General features: G+C 43.0%; 1 protein-coding gene across 2 annotated transcripts in view; it reads right to left on the bottom strand.

Annotated features, from left to right (window-relative positions):
* Positions 1-16,792, bottom strand: part of EPHX2 (epoxide hydrolase 2) — a 52,492-nt gene extending 35,700 nt beyond the window's left edge. Inside the window, exons 1-6 of one of the 2 annotated variants that reach the window (XM_025050404.1) lie at positions 16,692-16,792; positions 11,030-11,114; positions 6,920-7,079; positions 5,491-5,681; positions 3,884-4,012; positions 589-663 (exon numbers count right to left, since the gene is read on the bottom strand). In XM_025050404.1, the coding sequence (XP_024906172.1) occupies positions 589-663; positions 3,884-4,012; positions 5,491-5,681; positions 6,920-7,079; positions 11,030-11,114; positions 16,692-16,792 (741 nt within the window). The remainder of the gene's footprint in view (positions 1-588; positions 664-3,883; positions 4,013-5,490; positions 5,682-6,919; positions 7,080-11,029; positions 11,115-16,691) is intronic. The other variant, XM_006916975.3, reaches the window with a different exon arrangement.
* Between the last annotated feature and the right edge of the window lie 615 nt (positions 16,793-17,407).

Below are 17,407 nucleotides of genomic sequence, written 5' to 3'. Positions count from 1 at the left end.
AGCTGATCCACTGCTTTAGGTCTCTTTGCATTTAAATGGGGCCAATGACAAATAAAAAAAGATCCCAAAGCGAATCCATGAAGACTGCACTATATTCCAACCAGGTCAGGAATTGGGGGCTTTCGGCACCTGGCCTTGACCTCGCCACAGCCCTGACCACTGGGCATTTTAATGACCATTTCACTCTCTTTATCCTGATCCAGGTTCCTCGAGGACAGGTCTATCTTATCTCTCCTGCATCTTCACATCTGACCTGTGCCCGACACAAAGGATGTGCTTAATAAGTACTTGTTGGATGAACAAATGTTCTCCCCAGAACATGGAGGCGCAGTGGCACCCCTGGCCTACCCAAAGTCCCATGTGGCCTGCTGTCTCTTGGGAGTCTGATGACATTGGTCACACTACTTTGCATGTCCACAGGCATGCTCCATGTATTCCATTGATTTTGGAGGAATGATACCTGTGGGAAATACGATTTCCCCATAAATGGTAAACGTTCAAGTACCTTTGATACTTAAACGTCTCTGTGAGTGACTTTAGGTGATCTGATTACAGAGTGCTCAGCTGACTGAAAGAGTGCTTACTTACCTTGATTGGCACATACCCATGGCTCATGTCACTTGGATTGCATGGAGTTGGGAGAGGGGCTGCAGTTTCGAGAAGCTGAAAAGTAGGAGAGGTTCAGTGAGAGAGGCGGCTGCAGCTCCCATCCATGAGAAGTTCCCAGAATGAGTTTACAAAACCCCAGAGTGCTGGCACCAGAAGAGGGCCCACAGATCACCTCTGCCGTGGTCATTTCAGTCTTATCGGTGACTGATAGACCCATCGTCCTCTCCTCTCCGGCACACAGCTAGACTTAATTTCCTCACCTTCTTTTTAGTTCTTTGGAGTCCCGTGACTGAGTTCTGACCAATGAAATGTCGGCCTGGCCCATGAAACCCCCCCCACACGATCCTCTACATTCTCTTTTTTCCCACTTTCCAGCTGAGTGTCTGGTGTGACCTCGGAAACCACAAGCGGAACATGGTGGTTCCTCCATCGGCCTGGGTCCCCGAATGGCTGCATGAAGCAGAGTCCCTGGCCACCACAAGCTGAAATTTACATAACAAGAAATAAACTCCACTTCTCTAAAACACTGAGATTTGGAGCTTTAATCACTGTAATTCTTCTCTACAGCAGTTCCTCGAGTGCTCGCCCAGGCTCAGGATGGACACCGCCAGGAAGGCAAAGTTCGCAGAGCAGCCATCCCATCACCATATGGCTCTGTTGAAGGGTTTCTCCTTCAAGTTGGCCAAAATCAAACTCTCTGCGCCCTTGTATTAGTCTGCTAGCGCGGCCACAACAATGTACCACAGACTGGGGAACTGAAACAAAAGTCTACTTCCTCACAATTCTAGAAGCTAGAAGTCCTCGACCAAGGTGTTGGAAGGGTTGGCTCCTCTTGAGGCCTCTCTCCTTGGCTCTTAGATGGCTACCTACTTAATGTCCTCACATGGCCTTTCTCTGTGTGTGTCTGTGTCCTAAGTGCCTCTTCTCATTGGGACACCAGTCAGATTGGGTCAGGGCCCACCCACATGACCTTATTTTACCTTAATTACCTCTTTAAAAGCTCCATTTACAAATATAGACACATTCTGAGGTCCTGGGGGTTAGGGCTTCAACATGGGAATTTGGTGGGGAGTGGCCACGATCCAGTTCATAGCCTTCTGCCTGCAGGTCCCAGTTCTTTCCTCTGGAGTCCCAGGAGTTCAGATAACCATCTTTATATGACATTTAGGTAAACACAAAAATTCCTGAACAAAGTGTCCTTTAGGGGCTTCTGTAACCTACTAATATCAGTTTCCTCGAGACAGAAATGACAAAGGACAGGATGCTGAGCACATGTCAGTGAACACATTCATACGGAGCAACATGTTAGTGATTCCCACTGCTCGATTTCTCATTTTTAGTTCCAAAGGCGCGACCTCTGGAAGATGTAGCTCTCCACAGCCACGCGGTATTCTGACCTCCAAAATGGGAGAAGTAAACTATGAAACCCACCTTCCTTTCAAATGTGGGGGAGTCTGGGTAGGTGTCCTCAGAGTGGGAGACCAAGGCGAGCCCGCCACAGCTGTGGTGTCTGGAGAGGGCACGGGGTGTGGCGGTAGGGATGAGGGCAGGCAGCTTGGTGCCTGCTGACGGCAATGAGCCTTGTCAGGCCGGAGGGTGGCAAGACACTGACCAAGGGCCAGTGTCCCTTGGGGCCCTTCTTCTAATGTGTCCCCAAGTTCTCTGGTCACACATCGGGGATGTGCCACTGCTTCTAGGGGTGGAGAAGATAGGGGTTTCCTACTCTAGTGGTTCTCTTATGTGTTTGTATAATTTACAAAGCCCGCTCATGACTTGAGTCCCACAGTTTTTTTGAGAGATAAGAGACACATCTCCCCTGTTTAAAAAGGATGGATTTTCATTTTTCCTCATATCATCCCCTTTAGGAGCACCGAAAGTTAGAGCACCCCTGAGGAGAAAATAGGTGAGACATGGCTTACTTTCCCAATTTTACAGGGCAGGTATCTGTAGCTCAGATGTGATGAGGGAACAATCCGAGTAACTGGGACAAACATGTGGTTACTGTGACTCCACGTCTGGGTGCTTTCTTCTCTGCTGGATGAGACCTCCAGACTCACAGAAGGACACATGGAGGTTGGCAAGATGCTTGAAGGTCATGAAGTCATTAGACATACATTTTTATTCATTAAAGACAAATATTCAATTGTTCTGAGCTAAATTGTGTCCCTTTTTGTTGAAGATCTAACCTTGCAGGACCTCAGAATGCAATTGTATTTGGAGATAAGGTCTTCAAAGAGGCGATTAAGGTGAAATGAGATCATTAGACTGCAACAACTGGAGTCGAAATCCAATCTGACTGGTGTCCTTATAAGAAGAGGAGATTAGGACACATGCAGGGAAGGACCATGTGAAGAAAGAGCAAGGAGGTGGCCATCTATAAGCCAAGAGAGAGGCCTCAGGAAAACAACTCTGCCGATACCTTAATCTTAGATTTCTAGACTTCTAGTGAAACTGCTGTCTCACCCGCCCAGTCTATGTGACTTATGGCAGCCCTAGGAAACTAATACAGTTCCCTTTGGGACACCGGTTGTGAGGCCTCTGATGTCTTCTAGATCGGTCAAGTGTATGGACTCCCTCGATCCTTCTCTCCCATGACACTGACAACCCTGAGCAAAGCACAGCATTACTGCAAAAGATCTGCATAACTGTCACTCCCCAACTCAACGGGATACCTGATCTTAAGTAAGCTCAAAAGAAGGAAAGGCGGCTGGCTTAGCTCCTGGGGAGCAAGCTAATTCCCAGACAGCCCCCAGGGGCATCATTAAGGACATCCTGTTCACCTTAATGTGAGGGACATGTTTTCCTTAAAAGCCTTCCTTCCGTCAGCCATTGCCAAAAGGATGTGAACCAAGAGGAAGCAAACAACTACACCCGCTTTCCAATGGCACAACAGGCAGACCAGGTAAAGGCTGCACTCCCTACCCTGACTAGAGCAGACCTAGCAGCTGACTTCTCAATATTTACCCTAAAAAGTAAAGTTGGGTGGCTTTGAAAGTCCCACTCTTGTCTCGGTGCCTCTGACTCTGACTAGTATAGATTTTTGCTCTATACTTCATTTCTCTGTTCATTGACTACAGAGAAAGAACAAAGATGTTCTTCAAGGATGTCACGCTGACTGCACAATGGGTAATAAACTCCTACCCAAGAGGTCCACACCTGGGAACCATGCTGGGAGCAAGGGACTCCTGCAACACCGGGTTCTCCTCTCACTTGTTTTGTTTTTCGTACCTAAACACAGATGAGTGACAGGAAATCGGACTCGGCACAGACGTACAGTTACCTGCACCCTGGTTACTCGCTCCAGTTCTCGCAGGGCAGTGTCAGTGTCAGAGACGAGGATGGTGACCATTCCCAAGTCAGAGGCTGGCTTCAGATTAGTCCCGACGGAATCCACGAAAACAACCTGAATCCAAATAGCACGGATACTGGTATCGCTGACCAAAGCAAACCTCGTGCATGAGGGACGACACCAGAAAGAAACGCATTAAAATGTAAACATTGATTATTTCACAATGATGAAATTAAGAATTTTTCTCTCCATGTAACTGTACACTCTTAAAATTAAATATATTATATAAACATCATATACACACAGATGTAAGTGTTCCCACGTACACCTATTGGTTTCAGCCTGTATTCTGAAACTGTGAGAAGGTTAAGGAAGAATATAAAATTATCAGGATAAAAAAATATAAAAATACATCTAGAAAAATCAATATGTATGACTCAAACAAAAAAAAAGTCTAGAAAAAAACTATAAGGGCAGATAAGAAAACACATTATAGAGCTATAAAAGGTTTAAAAAATGGCACTAGAAAAGAAATAGACATATAAATAGAAATAAACACAGAGAGTGAGTCGAGGAATAGACCCAAATACAAATGACAATCTAGTTTCTAATAAAAGTGTCCTGTCTAACCTGTGAGAAAAAGATTGATTATTTTAACTAAGAGAAAAAGTGGATCCTTCCTTCATATTTACCCCAAAATAATGCCCAAATGGATCAAAGTTTCAAATTTTAATAGAAATAAAGGGAAAAAAGATCCTTAGAGGTATAGAAGAAAGCATAGGTGCATTTATTTATTATCTTGGATTAGGGCAAGCCTAGACTTCTAAGCAACTCAGCCAACCCAAAAGCCATAAATGAAAAGACATTTATCTATATGCATTATAAAATTTAGAGTGCTGTTTTAATGCTTAATCCAGGGGCTAAAAAGAGCAGAAACAAAGTTTAAGAGGAGAAAGACAGGGCCCCGGTATTCTTGAGCCTGGCAAGGATTCCCAGTGATGGAGCTCAGGGTTTCAGCTGGCCAGCCATGGGAGAGGCGGGACCATACGGAAGGGTCAGAAATGTCAGGGAAAGGAATTTAATCCTGGTCCAATCGCCTTTTTGCAGGTCAGAGTAGGAGAACACAAAGAACGTTTTAGAATAGATCATCTAGAGACAGTATGAAACCAGAATTTAGAGGTACAAGGGGCCCTAGAAGACTGCTGCAATATTGGGGCCCATTTCTGCTCACCCTTTGTTGGGATAACCTTGACTAGACTCATGGTCTTAGGAAAGTGTCTCAGGGTCTGCATGTTTTGACAGGTAACCCGAGGCACCTGGTCTAGAAGCTTTCAACAGTATCTGTTTTGATCAAAGTCCTGTTAAGAGCCACAGAGAAGGGTCAGATGCTCACCTCTGGTAGAACTTTCTAGGCTGAAGGGGTGGGTAAAAGTCCTTTAGAAGTTCTGCCCTGAGAGAAGTGGAACCTGCCACTGGACCTGCCATGGTCCTGCCAGGGCCAGACGTCCCCCACCTGCTCACTCCTTCCCAATTTTTCTTGATTGCAGTATCTCTACAACATTCTTTTCCACTGAAAGGAAGCGTCTACGTACCTCATTGGGGCTGGCTTTCAAGGTGTCCAGCATGAACCTGTAGATCCGAGGATCAGGCTTGGCCATTCCTATCTGACATGACTCTATCAGGAGGTCAAAGTGTGGCCTCAGTTCACACATCAGCTGGGCCAGGCTGCCTCTCTGGGTGCTGTCATCCAGATAGTTGTTGGTGAGGATGCAAGTTGTAAATCCTGAGTGAGAAGTCGCCAGTGAACGAAACAGCTACAGAACTTTGCTCCGAGATGCTCTGTTATCCCACAGGGAACCCCAAAGATGGGACCAAGTGGAGTTCTGCTCACTTACATCAATCTCCCACTGCTTAGCTTCTAAACTCACAAGCTGGAAAAGAATCGTCTTTACCCTTAAGCACCTCCTGACGCAGAGACACAAAATGAGCTGACTGTGCACATTTAAGGGCTTTCAGAAGCCCAGATAGAGACGCTGCATCCCTTAATTCCTTACAATTGTAGAGCAAGAGGTTGTGACATTCGTTCGCTCATTTGATCCTTGCCACGTTTGGGGTAGACAAGTCAGATCTTACCATCCCACTTGCGCAGATGAGCAAACCAGAAGCTCAGACAAATGATGAACTGCCCATGCATACAGTGAAGGCAGAGCCAAGCTAGACCCAGAATCCTGCCTTCAGACTGGCACTCCAGTACTCCTTCTAGTCTGGTATTGCAAACTCTGCTCCAGTGTATTTTAAAACACCAGTTTTGGCTGTCAAAGACTGAATTCCCATTTCAACTACAGAAATGTAAACAGATGGCATTATCCCTTGGCCTTCTCTGTCTAACCAGAGAGGGCCAGAACCAGGAGGTGCTGGAAACGAGACACAGAGGAGCTGATGAGGTGACCCTGTCCATGTAATATAAGTGAGAAATATGGACATGAAATGGCTTAGCCACAGTCAAGTAAGTCTACTGATAAGTAGGTGGAATGATTTCAAATATGCTTGTGAAGAAGAGCTGGGCTCTGACACTAAATAAATAGCCCATAGGAAGAACATGAATTCCTGTAGTAGAAAATTTAACACCATCTGAATCCATTTCAGCCAGCTCATAGCTCATCACTCTGATGACCAGAGGTTGAGAAAAACATAGTTGTGTAAAAAGGCCTTGTTTTTTAGTCACTGTGACAAGAAGTTGGGTCATTTGGGTCATTACAAGTGTCATTGAAATTTTGCTCTCAAGGTAGTCTCTGGCATAAATTGCTTTATTAAATAAAATTCACTCATTTTTCCAGCTATTCTGATAGTAGTGTTTTTTCCATTTGGTAAAACTTACTTTGGGGCTATGTTTTAAGAACAGCTTTCCAACAAGGCCCAGAAGATCTATGATTTCAAAACACCCTTAGATGTATTCTGACCTAATTCTCCCAAGAGTTCTGGTGTGGCTGGGTCAGAAAATGGCCAGTAATGGATCCTCACCCTTCTTTCTGAGAGCAGGAGCTGCCCATAGCATGGGGTGGTTGATCTTTCTTGCTGACATCGCCTTGCCAAAGATTTGATTTACAGAGGAATTCTCAGGGAGGCAGATTCCAGAGTCCTTGGAGTATTTCCTGAAGTCTTCATCCAGGAGCGACGCCCACTGTAAAAGTAAAATGTCGAGGGACTGTCAGTTGGTACCACCACTTGGAAAAGCTTCTGATAGTATTTACTAAATGTGAACACAGGCATTCTCTGTGGCTCAGCGATTCCCCTCCTGCACACGTATCCAGTGGAAATGTCTATGGAAGTTCACCAAAACATGTACGACCATGTTCCCAGCAGCATTGTTCCTAAGAGCCCCTCACTGGAAAATACTCAAATGCTTATGTTATGAACTGAATTGTGCCCTCCCTCCAATTCTTGTTGCAGTCTTAACCCCAGGACCTCAAACGTGACTGTCCTTGGAGATAGGGTCTTTAAAGAGGTGATTGAGGTAATGGTTGAGGTCATGGTTGGGCCCTAATCCATTCTGACTGTCGTCCTTATAAACACAGGAAATTAGGACATGGACACATGCAAAGGAAAGACTGTGAGGACACAGGGAGAAGAGGGCCATCTATAAGCCAAAGAGAGAGGCCCCAGAAGAAACCAACCCTGTGCATACCTTGATCTTGGGCTTCCAGCCTCCACAGCCATACTATACATAGTCCCCTAGCCCTTTCCTCCCATTCTTTCTTGAACATACTCTAATTGGCCTTCCACCTCCACATTCCAGAGACTACTCTCCTCAAGGTTACCAATGACGTCCTCACTGCGTTGCTGTATCTAACTGGCATTTGACAGTTGATCACACTCTTTATCTGAAATTTGATAACTTCTTGATTTTAGGACTCCATACTCTCTTGATTTTCCTCTTATCAATGGAGATACATTCTTCACCTCCGATTGCTGGGTCCTCCTCATGAACTTTACCTTTAACATTAAGAGTACTCAGGATGCTGGCCCCTTCTCTTCGCCATTTATACTCCCTTTCTCCATGATCATTTTGAGTCCAATAGTGTTAAAAAATACCATCTATATACTGTGGGGGGAAAAAATACACACACACACACACACACACACACACACACACACGTTTTCAGCCTGAACCTCTTCCTTGAACCCCGGGTTGTATATCCAGCTGCCTATTCCACACTCTATTTGGATATCGATAGGCATTTCAAATTAAAATATCCCAAATCAAGTACCTGATTTCCCAGCTCCCACAGCAGTCATCCCTCTTCCAATTAACAGCAACTCATACTTCCAATTTGCTTTGGCCAGAAACCTGAGTCATCCTTAACTTCTCTATCACGCCTTACACTCAATCCATCAGGAAAACCCGCTGGATCTATCATCAAAATATTCCCAGAATTTGACCGCTTTTTACCACCTCTACTCATATTACCTTCGTCTAAGCCACCATCATCTCTCTCCTGGAATTTCCAATAACTTCCTTAATAGTCTTTGTATAACGATCCTTGCTCTCTTGGTCTATTCACACAGCAGCCAGAGTGAGGTTTTAAAATGTAAGTCAGATAACAACACTTGGCTGCTCAAATCCTCACGATGCCTTTCCATCTCACTTAGGGGGTGGGGTGAGCAGAATGGATAGAGATTAGAGTATATTCAGACAATGAAATATGCAGCAAAGAGAATACAACTACGCACAACTGAATACAATAATATCTGTAATTCTCACAGGTATGTTATGAGGAAAAGAAGCCAGATACAAAAGTTTATCTGCATGATTCCATTTACAGAAAGTACAAAATAGGCAGATGCGATCTATAGGTTGTGGATAGAGATTAGAGTATATTCAGACAATGAAATACGCATTTCATTTCCATTTACATAATGTACAAAATAGGCAGATGCGATCTATAGGTTCGAGTCTGGATGGTAGTTGCTCCTGGAGGGGTAGTGTGTAGAGGGGCATAGCTGGGTGCCTACAGTGCTGACAATGTTTCATTCTTTGATCAGGGTGCTGGCGACATGAGTGTATATTCAGTTTGTGAAAATTCATCAAGCTGTACACTTGGTGTACTCTTTGTTTGTAAGGCACACATAAATGAAAAGGTAAAAGATGACATTTATTTCTAAGATACAACTTTTTAAAAGATGAATGGAACCGAAGTAGCCTTAATCATAGCATAATTTGGTTTTCAGACCTCTTCTTCTAAGCAGTTTGTGTTTCCTAGAAACTATACACAGACTGAAGAAGTCTGAATGGGTATAGGATTTTCATAGCAATTACTAGAAATCCCCTCTATAATTCCTATGTTCATTGAAAATACATAGTAGTTCCTTCTTTCCTTACCTTCCAACAATATTACTGCAGCTTTTCTATTGATTCAAGCTTCAGTAACATTTATTCTCAATAGCATCATTCCAGTTTTCATTCACCAGTTGCCACAATGTGTGTGTGTGTGTGAAAGGCAGCGTTTTAAAATGACTGTAATTCCTTATACTCCCCACTCTAAGACCACACTTACTATCACAGAAAAGGTGGGCTCTTGCTTCCTATTATAGTAGGCCCCAAGTTCTCTGACAGACCCATAGGTGTTTTTAATTCATAAAATTTAAAAAAAATATACAGTTTTATCTGCGTGCTTATAGAGTAGATTCTCTTCTTCGAGGCACTAACTAGAATCCAAGTGGTTTTCAATCCTGATTACTTTATTAAATAATAATGAGATTGTAGTAACAATAGTACTATTATTTTTGAACATTTACTTTGTGGCAGGCACCGTGCTAAGCATTTGTCAAGCTTTATAACAACCCATGAAATAGATAGTATTATCGCTTTCATTTTACAGATGACAAAACTGAAACTTTGAGAGGTTAAGCAACTTGCTGTAGCCAGTCTGTAAGTAGGAGCTATGATTCAAATCCTGATCTCTGACCCCAAAGTCTACCCACTAATATAGTTACCAATTAACAGCCGCACCCTCCTCCCACCTCCATCCCCCACCCCGCCAGCCCTGTCTGAAAACAGCTACTCTAATGATGACTACTATGGTGTAAAAAAACAAAAACAAAAACAAAACAAAACAAAACAAAACAAAAAACAGAAAATAATATAGGTTGGCAAGGATGTGAAAAAATTGGAACTTTTGTGCACTGTTGGGGGAATGTAAAATGTATAGCCACTATGGGAAACAATATGGTAGATTCTCAAAAAAATTAAAAATTGCACTATCATACAACCCAGCAGCTTCATTTCTGGATATATACCCAGAAGAATTGATAGCAAATTCTCGAACAAATATTTGTATGCCCCTGTTCATAGCAGCATTTTTCACAATAACCGAAATGTGGAAGCAACCCAAGTGTCTATTAATAGATGAATGGATAAACAAAATGTTGTGTATGAATTAAAAGAAAGACAGGTGGAACCTAAGTAGCCTTCATCATAGGCTACAAGAAGGAAATCTTGTCACATGCTACACCATGGATGACCTTGAAGACATTATGCTAAATAAATAAGCCAGTTACACAAAGATACATATTGCATAATTCCACTTAAATAAGGTACTATAATAGCTAAATACATAAAAACAGAAAATTCGATAGTGGTTATGGGGCGGGGAGTGGTGAGCAGAGAGTTACTGTTTAATGAGTATAAAATTTCAGTTTTTCAAGATGAAAAGAGTTCTGGAGATGGAATGGTGGTGATGGTTATACAATGTGAATATATTCAACATTGAATCATATACTTAAAAATAATCAAGATGGTCATTTTTATGGTAGGTGTTTTACCACAGTTTACATTTAAAAAAAAAAAAAAAGCTACTATAGCTGTTGCAATTCTCTGGCATAGATCTTCAAAAGTTTGGAAATTTCCCAGTCATTGGAGCATGTCCCTCTGCTTGGTCCAAAAAGACAACATACCAGTCTGAAATGTCTCTTTGTCTCCAGGCCTACAGTCTAGCCTTGTGAGTTAAGTACCATAGGGGTAAATGGGTAAAGCAGACACGGCTCTACCCTTTGAGGAATATGGTCAATGCAGGAGGTGGGCATTTTGGCACAGAATGTCTTCTTATGGGGGTCAATGAGGTGTCCCCTTACCTGGGAAAATGTGATCTCTCCCGTCATGAGGCGGACACTGGAACCATCTGGGCCTCCTCTCTTGAAAGCCTCACTCAGAAAGCCTCTGGAAGGCACAGAGAAGCAACATTATGAACATTCCAGTGACTTCATCACAGTGGCATATAAGTGATGGACACTATTTATACCCATGGACAAACTGCTATAGAAAGGCATTCTGCCATGGATGGGGACATGCAATGTTCAAGCTGGGATCTGTGCCCACAAGGAGGAATGCAGCTGGGGACATGAGACCATAAACTAAATATAAATACGCTCATAAGTGAAGTAGCTCATGGGGGTTCACCCAGCAGAGACTATTCAACTGGAGGTGCTTCCGGCTTTGCCGCATAAGGGACAAAATCAAGACTGAACATGAGGTCTGTACTGCCTTCAGCTCCTCTGCACAAAGCATTGCTCCAAAGGACTTAAACACATCCTTAAAAAAAAAAAAAAAGAGAGAGAATTTTTTTCCTTGTTTTGATTCTGCATCGGTGGTTTCTTAGAGACAATAGAATGTATTTTTTTACTTTAAAGAAGGCTTTAAAGGAATTCTTACAGTATGCAAAAACTTAGGCCATCTGAGCAAAAGCTTAATTTAGTTCATCTAGAAAACATAATTTGGATCTAGTTTTTCTTTTGAGTTTTGTGTTATGCCTGGAATAAAAAAATTAGTGTTTTAAAATGAAAGCTATGAAATCTTTGTGTTTATCTGTATGTTTGTTTGTCTATGAATATATGTTATAGATATGGCATATTTCTACCATTGCATGGTATTGATTGATTTGTAATTTCAAAATTAGGTTATAAAGGAGCCCTGTTCGATTGGCCTAAAACAAATGTGCACTCATACAAATTGAAGAAATAACAGAAACTAACCCAATTGCTTTTCAAGTACACATCATCTGGGATTAATCTTTAGCAAATAAAAGCTAGCTTAAGGATGTTTAATTAAGGAGGACATGCAGTTGTCCACCATTCTGCTGGTTTTGAGGCTAGCAGACCAGATGGAAAATCAGGATAATAAGTTTGGAGACCTCAGTGTGTCGCTTCACAAGGCTGGACAGGCACGAGATGCCTCAGATTAAAATCCAGACATTTGTGATGACGCCTGATTAGGATATGGCTATTAAAGATGACTGCGTATAGAACAGAAGATACATGTGCTTAGTAAAGTAGGTATGAGGGATGAAAATACATTTTTGTTGAAGAAAAAGAATATAATCTGAGTAAAAAGAGAGTCCGAGAGTAAAACGATTGTTCTAGAATAAGAAAGAAAAAGATAGAACAAAAGCTGAAAGGTCTAAAAAACTTGAAGGTTTATGTATGTTGCAGAAGGTTCATGAAGAATGAATCTTGAAAAAAAAATCTCATTTGTGGTCAAACTATCCAAGACTGAAATGGACTTATCTAAGAGTACGTTAACACAGAATTGGAATTTGAATTTCTTGAATGGACAAAAGTTTTCCTATACAGTTGGTATACTCTCATTAGAAAATTATAAAGGGAAAGTGAAGATTTTACACTTTATTAAATTATTTCCTCTGCTTTGTATCATCAGGTCTTTGATTTCTTAGGTAAATCAAATCTTCTTAATACTAAAAAAGCTAAATTTTGCTTCTAACCATTTAACTTTCTGTAATTGCTTGCGAGTTCTTTACTTGTCAACATGAACAAAAGGGGGAAATAAACTAATTAGGCCTATTTAAGTTTTGGACAGTGGATTTCAATCCAATTTGCCCCACCTTCAAGAATAAAAATGTATTAATGATGATTTTATGTGTTTTCTTTGGGTAGAAGCATGCCTATGTCAAAGGGCTACAGCCACAGCAGTTTTAAAAAACTTCTGGAAGAGATTTTTTTCCTACTTGGAAAATCCTCACAGAGCTCCATAGCGACTCTGCAAGACAAATTATATACCAGGTGAGCAAAACTTGGCCGGTATCACAGGCTTTCCTCTGGTTCCCCAGTCCTCTGGTTTTATAAAACAAAACGACGAAGTAGTTCAAATTCAATTGGTAAAATTTATTGAATCTTAACCTGCGTTGGCCTAACACCCTTCCCTTGGTATTGCTTAATCTGAGATCTATCCCCTTCGGTAAACATAGATTGTCTCTTTTTAAAAACTGTTACCAGAAGACCTAAGAGGCTAGATGAAGGAATGTGCAAACCTGCCTTGTTAAGGAATTCTTCTAACTTATTGCAAAGACCTTATAAAGGCCCTTGAAATTAATACAAGCTCGTAGAGCAATCTTTTCACAGCGTAATTCTGGGAGATGAAGACATCGAATATCATGGCCTACGACCTGAGATATGATCCACTGAAAAGAATATCTGCACTAGGACTCCCTCCAGCCTGGCTGGAACATTGTTAACTAAACCCTGCATCGCAAAGTTAAAAGGTATTGACGTATGAATTTATGTTTTTCATTTAAAAAATGCCTCATCACCTGATTGAACACCCCAGCCTAGAGGAGACCTCAAATGAGAGTTTTCCAAGACAACTGCTCAGACAAAAAGCAGATGGCACTCAAAGCAGATGGCTTGTCTCAGGATCTGGGACTGGGCCAGTAAAGTCAACCCTTGCTATGCATAATTATTATGTTTATTTCATAGTTACTATAACATTTATTTCTTGGGTATTTTAACCACCTTAACCCTCTCACGACAAGCCGGTCACCTTCCCTACGTTTTAAATTGTATGTTCTAGTTTTTCCTTATCATAAACATTCAACTATACAGTACCTCCTCATTTTTGTCATTTTAATTCTTTTAAATGGACAACTTTGGCATAGAGGTATTATGATACAATGCTTTCAAACTTTAGCCTCCTCCTGGAATCTATCTGAATGCTGGATGGCCATCCAGTGCCTGCCTTGGATGATCCCATAGTTATTCTGTTAGTAGTTTCTTGACTGTCCCTACCTTTACTTTGATTTTACAAAACCATCTCCTCCTGAGACTTAACAGGATAAGCTATTAAAAGGGGTTGCACCTTTCCCCTGTGTCTACTTAAACCCGCCCTGTCCATCGAGCACTCTACACGCATACACTCTCTCTCTGGTGGGACCCCACTGCCTCCTACAACTGAGTTAGTTTATAGCCACCCCTTATCCCATTGCTACCTACCTTAAATGCCTTAAATCTAGCTGCACCTCTGTCAACCCTGACCGCCGTAGAACACCCCTCTGTAAAGCTACTGCCCTATTCAGCCCGCTTTCCCTCTCTATCGTCGAAGGTGACATTCCAGTAATTTCATTCACCACCTAAGGGGGAAATAATTAGTTATTAAGGAAAAATTGTAATCTCACATTTCCCTTGCAGAAGAATTTGTTTTGGACCTGTATGCAATGTCCTTTGTTTCTGACCAGTCGATGAAGCCAAAGTTGAATATCCTGGTAGAATGAAGTGCTGCTAGTTTTATGAAAAGTACATTATTTTAAATGTGAATCATTTCTTTTATCTTGCTGGAAGGGTTTTAACCCCTATACTGATATCTGATCAGTTATTCAAGTGGAAAGGACCTATAATTCAACCGAGGTGATTTAGAGCAACAAAGTAAAAACTGATGGCTAAGGAACCCTGTTGTATACGATCTTTATAAATATTTCAGAATGTGTACTGTCCTTTTGCCAATACTTTAAGTTGTGTCTTTTCTTACTTTGCTCTTTGGGCTAATTGCATGAAATGGAGTTCAGTGTTTTGAAGATTACTTCCTTTTGTGAGTTTCTTCCACCTTATGCCAATGTTTAAAAACCGAAATGCATTTTCAGTGATGCCAGAGAGAATAAGTCCAACATTTTAATTTTAAAGATTAATGATTCTGTAAATTATGTTCTGGAGTTAAAGTGTGCCATGTGATGGATTGGTGTTGTTGTTGTTGTTTCTGAGGTAGAAAGAAAAATCTTTCTGGATACCACCCACCAAATGGTACTCATGCCCACAACATTTCAGTAGATGCTACAGAGGGTACAGGAAAGAAATGAGACCTGGTCCTACTCACTAAGAAATTGTAAAATGATAGAAAATATCAAGCTGTTATCTGACAATTAGGGAACAATCAGATTCATTAGCAGCTGGTCTTAACTTCTCAATCACTGATCCAGGAAATGTTTCAACCACAGACTTTCTGGCAAAAAGGTTTATTGGACAATACCAGCAATGTTCTGGAACCTAGCAAATTCAACTCACTGGGTCCTTTAGAGCAAAAGTCCCCAGTCTCTGGGCCTCAAACTGATACCTGTCCAAGGCCTCTTAGGAACCAGGCCACACAGCAGGAGATGGGAGAGCGTAGCAGCTTCATCTGTATTTGCAGCCGCTCCCCAGCGCTAGCATCACTGTCTCAGCTCCACCTCAGATCATCAGACATTAGATTCTCATAGGAACACTGGTCCCTGGTGCCAAACAGTTTGGGGATCACTGCTTTAGAGCACCTACCTTAGCCTAAACTGCAATAAAACTAATATCAGATTCATGGCAATGGGTAAAAATAATTGAGAAATCGAATTGCTTCCTTTCTACCTCTGAAAGTATTATGATGTTTTGGAAGGGGAGGAGTATTTAATATCTCTCTCTTAACAGGGTAATATTTAGGTGAAATCAAGTTAACATTAAGATGAATATGCAGAAATTTGCGGACATTGGGCCTTCACCCTTAGAAATTTGAGCCGTTTACTTAATTGGTATAATTTGCTATACATTAGTACTATGTTTATAAAGATTTTGTTCTATTAACCATTACAATTTCACTCATAATCTCACCTGGAATTAATAATCCCAGGGATATTTAGACATTTTTCTTCCATTTTCTACATGTAGTTTTTTCCAAAGTTGAAACCATGTTGTATAAATAGTTTTACCGTCTGGTGGGTCTGATCTTTTTCACTCATTTTTTTTTTTTTTCTCCCTCTTTAATTCCCCCACACCTTCCACCCCTGACCTAGGGATGTTGCCGTTTCCCCTTAAGAACTGGATCTCTGAAGGCTGGGCTCTCCCCCACACGCTCACGGCCCTTAAGAACTGGATCTCTGAAGGCCGGGCGTCTCCCCTACACGCTCACGGCGCGCCCACGGCGCACCCGGGGCCTGGCGCACCCCGGGTATGGTCCGTGGCTCCACCTGCGGTGCAAACCCAGATTTTTTTCACTTATTATAACACGTATTTTCTGATGTTACTGAACTCTTATCCTGAACATCACGTTTACTGGTGATGCTTCCTAGTTTACCAGTTCCCAGTGAATGGGGCTGTTTCTCTAGTTTGCTGTTATAATAAGTAAATCCACAAAGGACAGAAATTTTTTCTCTTCAAAATCTCAGCGCTCCTCTTTAAGACCCATTCCATCACATAAGATTAGGCTGGCAGCAGCCAGTTCAGCGAGTAATTCCTCTCTCTTGGGAAAAGGTTTCACTACCGAGGGCAATTTTGGAGTCCTTGGCGAAGTGTAATCAGCATTTAGAAAGACAATGTATCTACCAACACAGACTGGTATTTTAGGGCCCGGTAATTGTTTTAACCTTTAGCAGGGCTCTCAAACCACAGCAATCTGAAACCAGGGCTGGAAGTCCCGAAAGGCAGCTTCTCAGCAGGGATCCTACCTTCGACCGCACCGACCCACCCGCGCAGGCCCGGCGCCGGGTCGCCTTACCCGGGCACCGCTAACTCCTCCTCGGCACGGCGGAGGGCGCCGGAAGCCGATGGCAGCACCAGGACCCCGTCCAGCTCGAACACGACCGCACGCAGCACCATGGCGGCCTTCGCCTCCGCCTCCCACAGAGGTAACAAGTCGGGGCGCGGGATTGGGGCTGCTGGGCGAGGGGATATCTCAGGCCGAGTCCGCCCCGCCTCCGCCTCCGCCCCGCCTCCTGCCCTAGAGTTGGTCACGCCCCCTCGGGGCCTCCGCCTCCGCCCCGCCTCCTGCCATGAAGTTGGTCACGCCCCCTCGGGGGCCTCCGCCTCCGCCCCGCCTCCTGGCCTGGAGTTGGTCACGCCCCCTCGGGGCCTCCGCCCCGCCCCTGGCCACCCCTGGCCACGTTGCGGGTCTTAGTCGCGCTCTTGCGAGTCGCTTCCCACCGGGACTCCTTCGGTGTACCTGCAGCCGCACGGATTCCATCTCCACCGTCTCCCGGCGCCTGGACCCAGAGCTAGAATCGCATCTCTAGATGAAACTCCTTCTGCCGCCTAAAATGAGAGTCTAAAGTACCCCAAGAGCCAGGGGCCAGCTCCTTGAAGGGGCCGACCTAGGTGTCCTGACCGGCTGACCGATTAATTCTAACTTACTAGAATTTCACCAGTTTGGCCAGGCCTGGAGAGAAGGAGAGAAGGGGGAGGTCTGAGAAAGAGCCAGGGGCCAAGGACTGTGTG

Source organism: Pteropus alecto, unplaced genomic scaffold, assembly GCF_000325575.1.
Source record: "Pteropus alecto unplaced genomic scaffold, ASM32557v1 scaffold166, whole genome shotgun sequence".
In the NCBI taxonomy this organism is placed as follows: Eukaryota; Metazoa; Chordata; class Mammalia; order Chiroptera; family Pteropodidae; genus Pteropus; species Pteropus alecto.
This window is presented reverse-complemented; position numbering and strand designations above follow the sequence as displayed.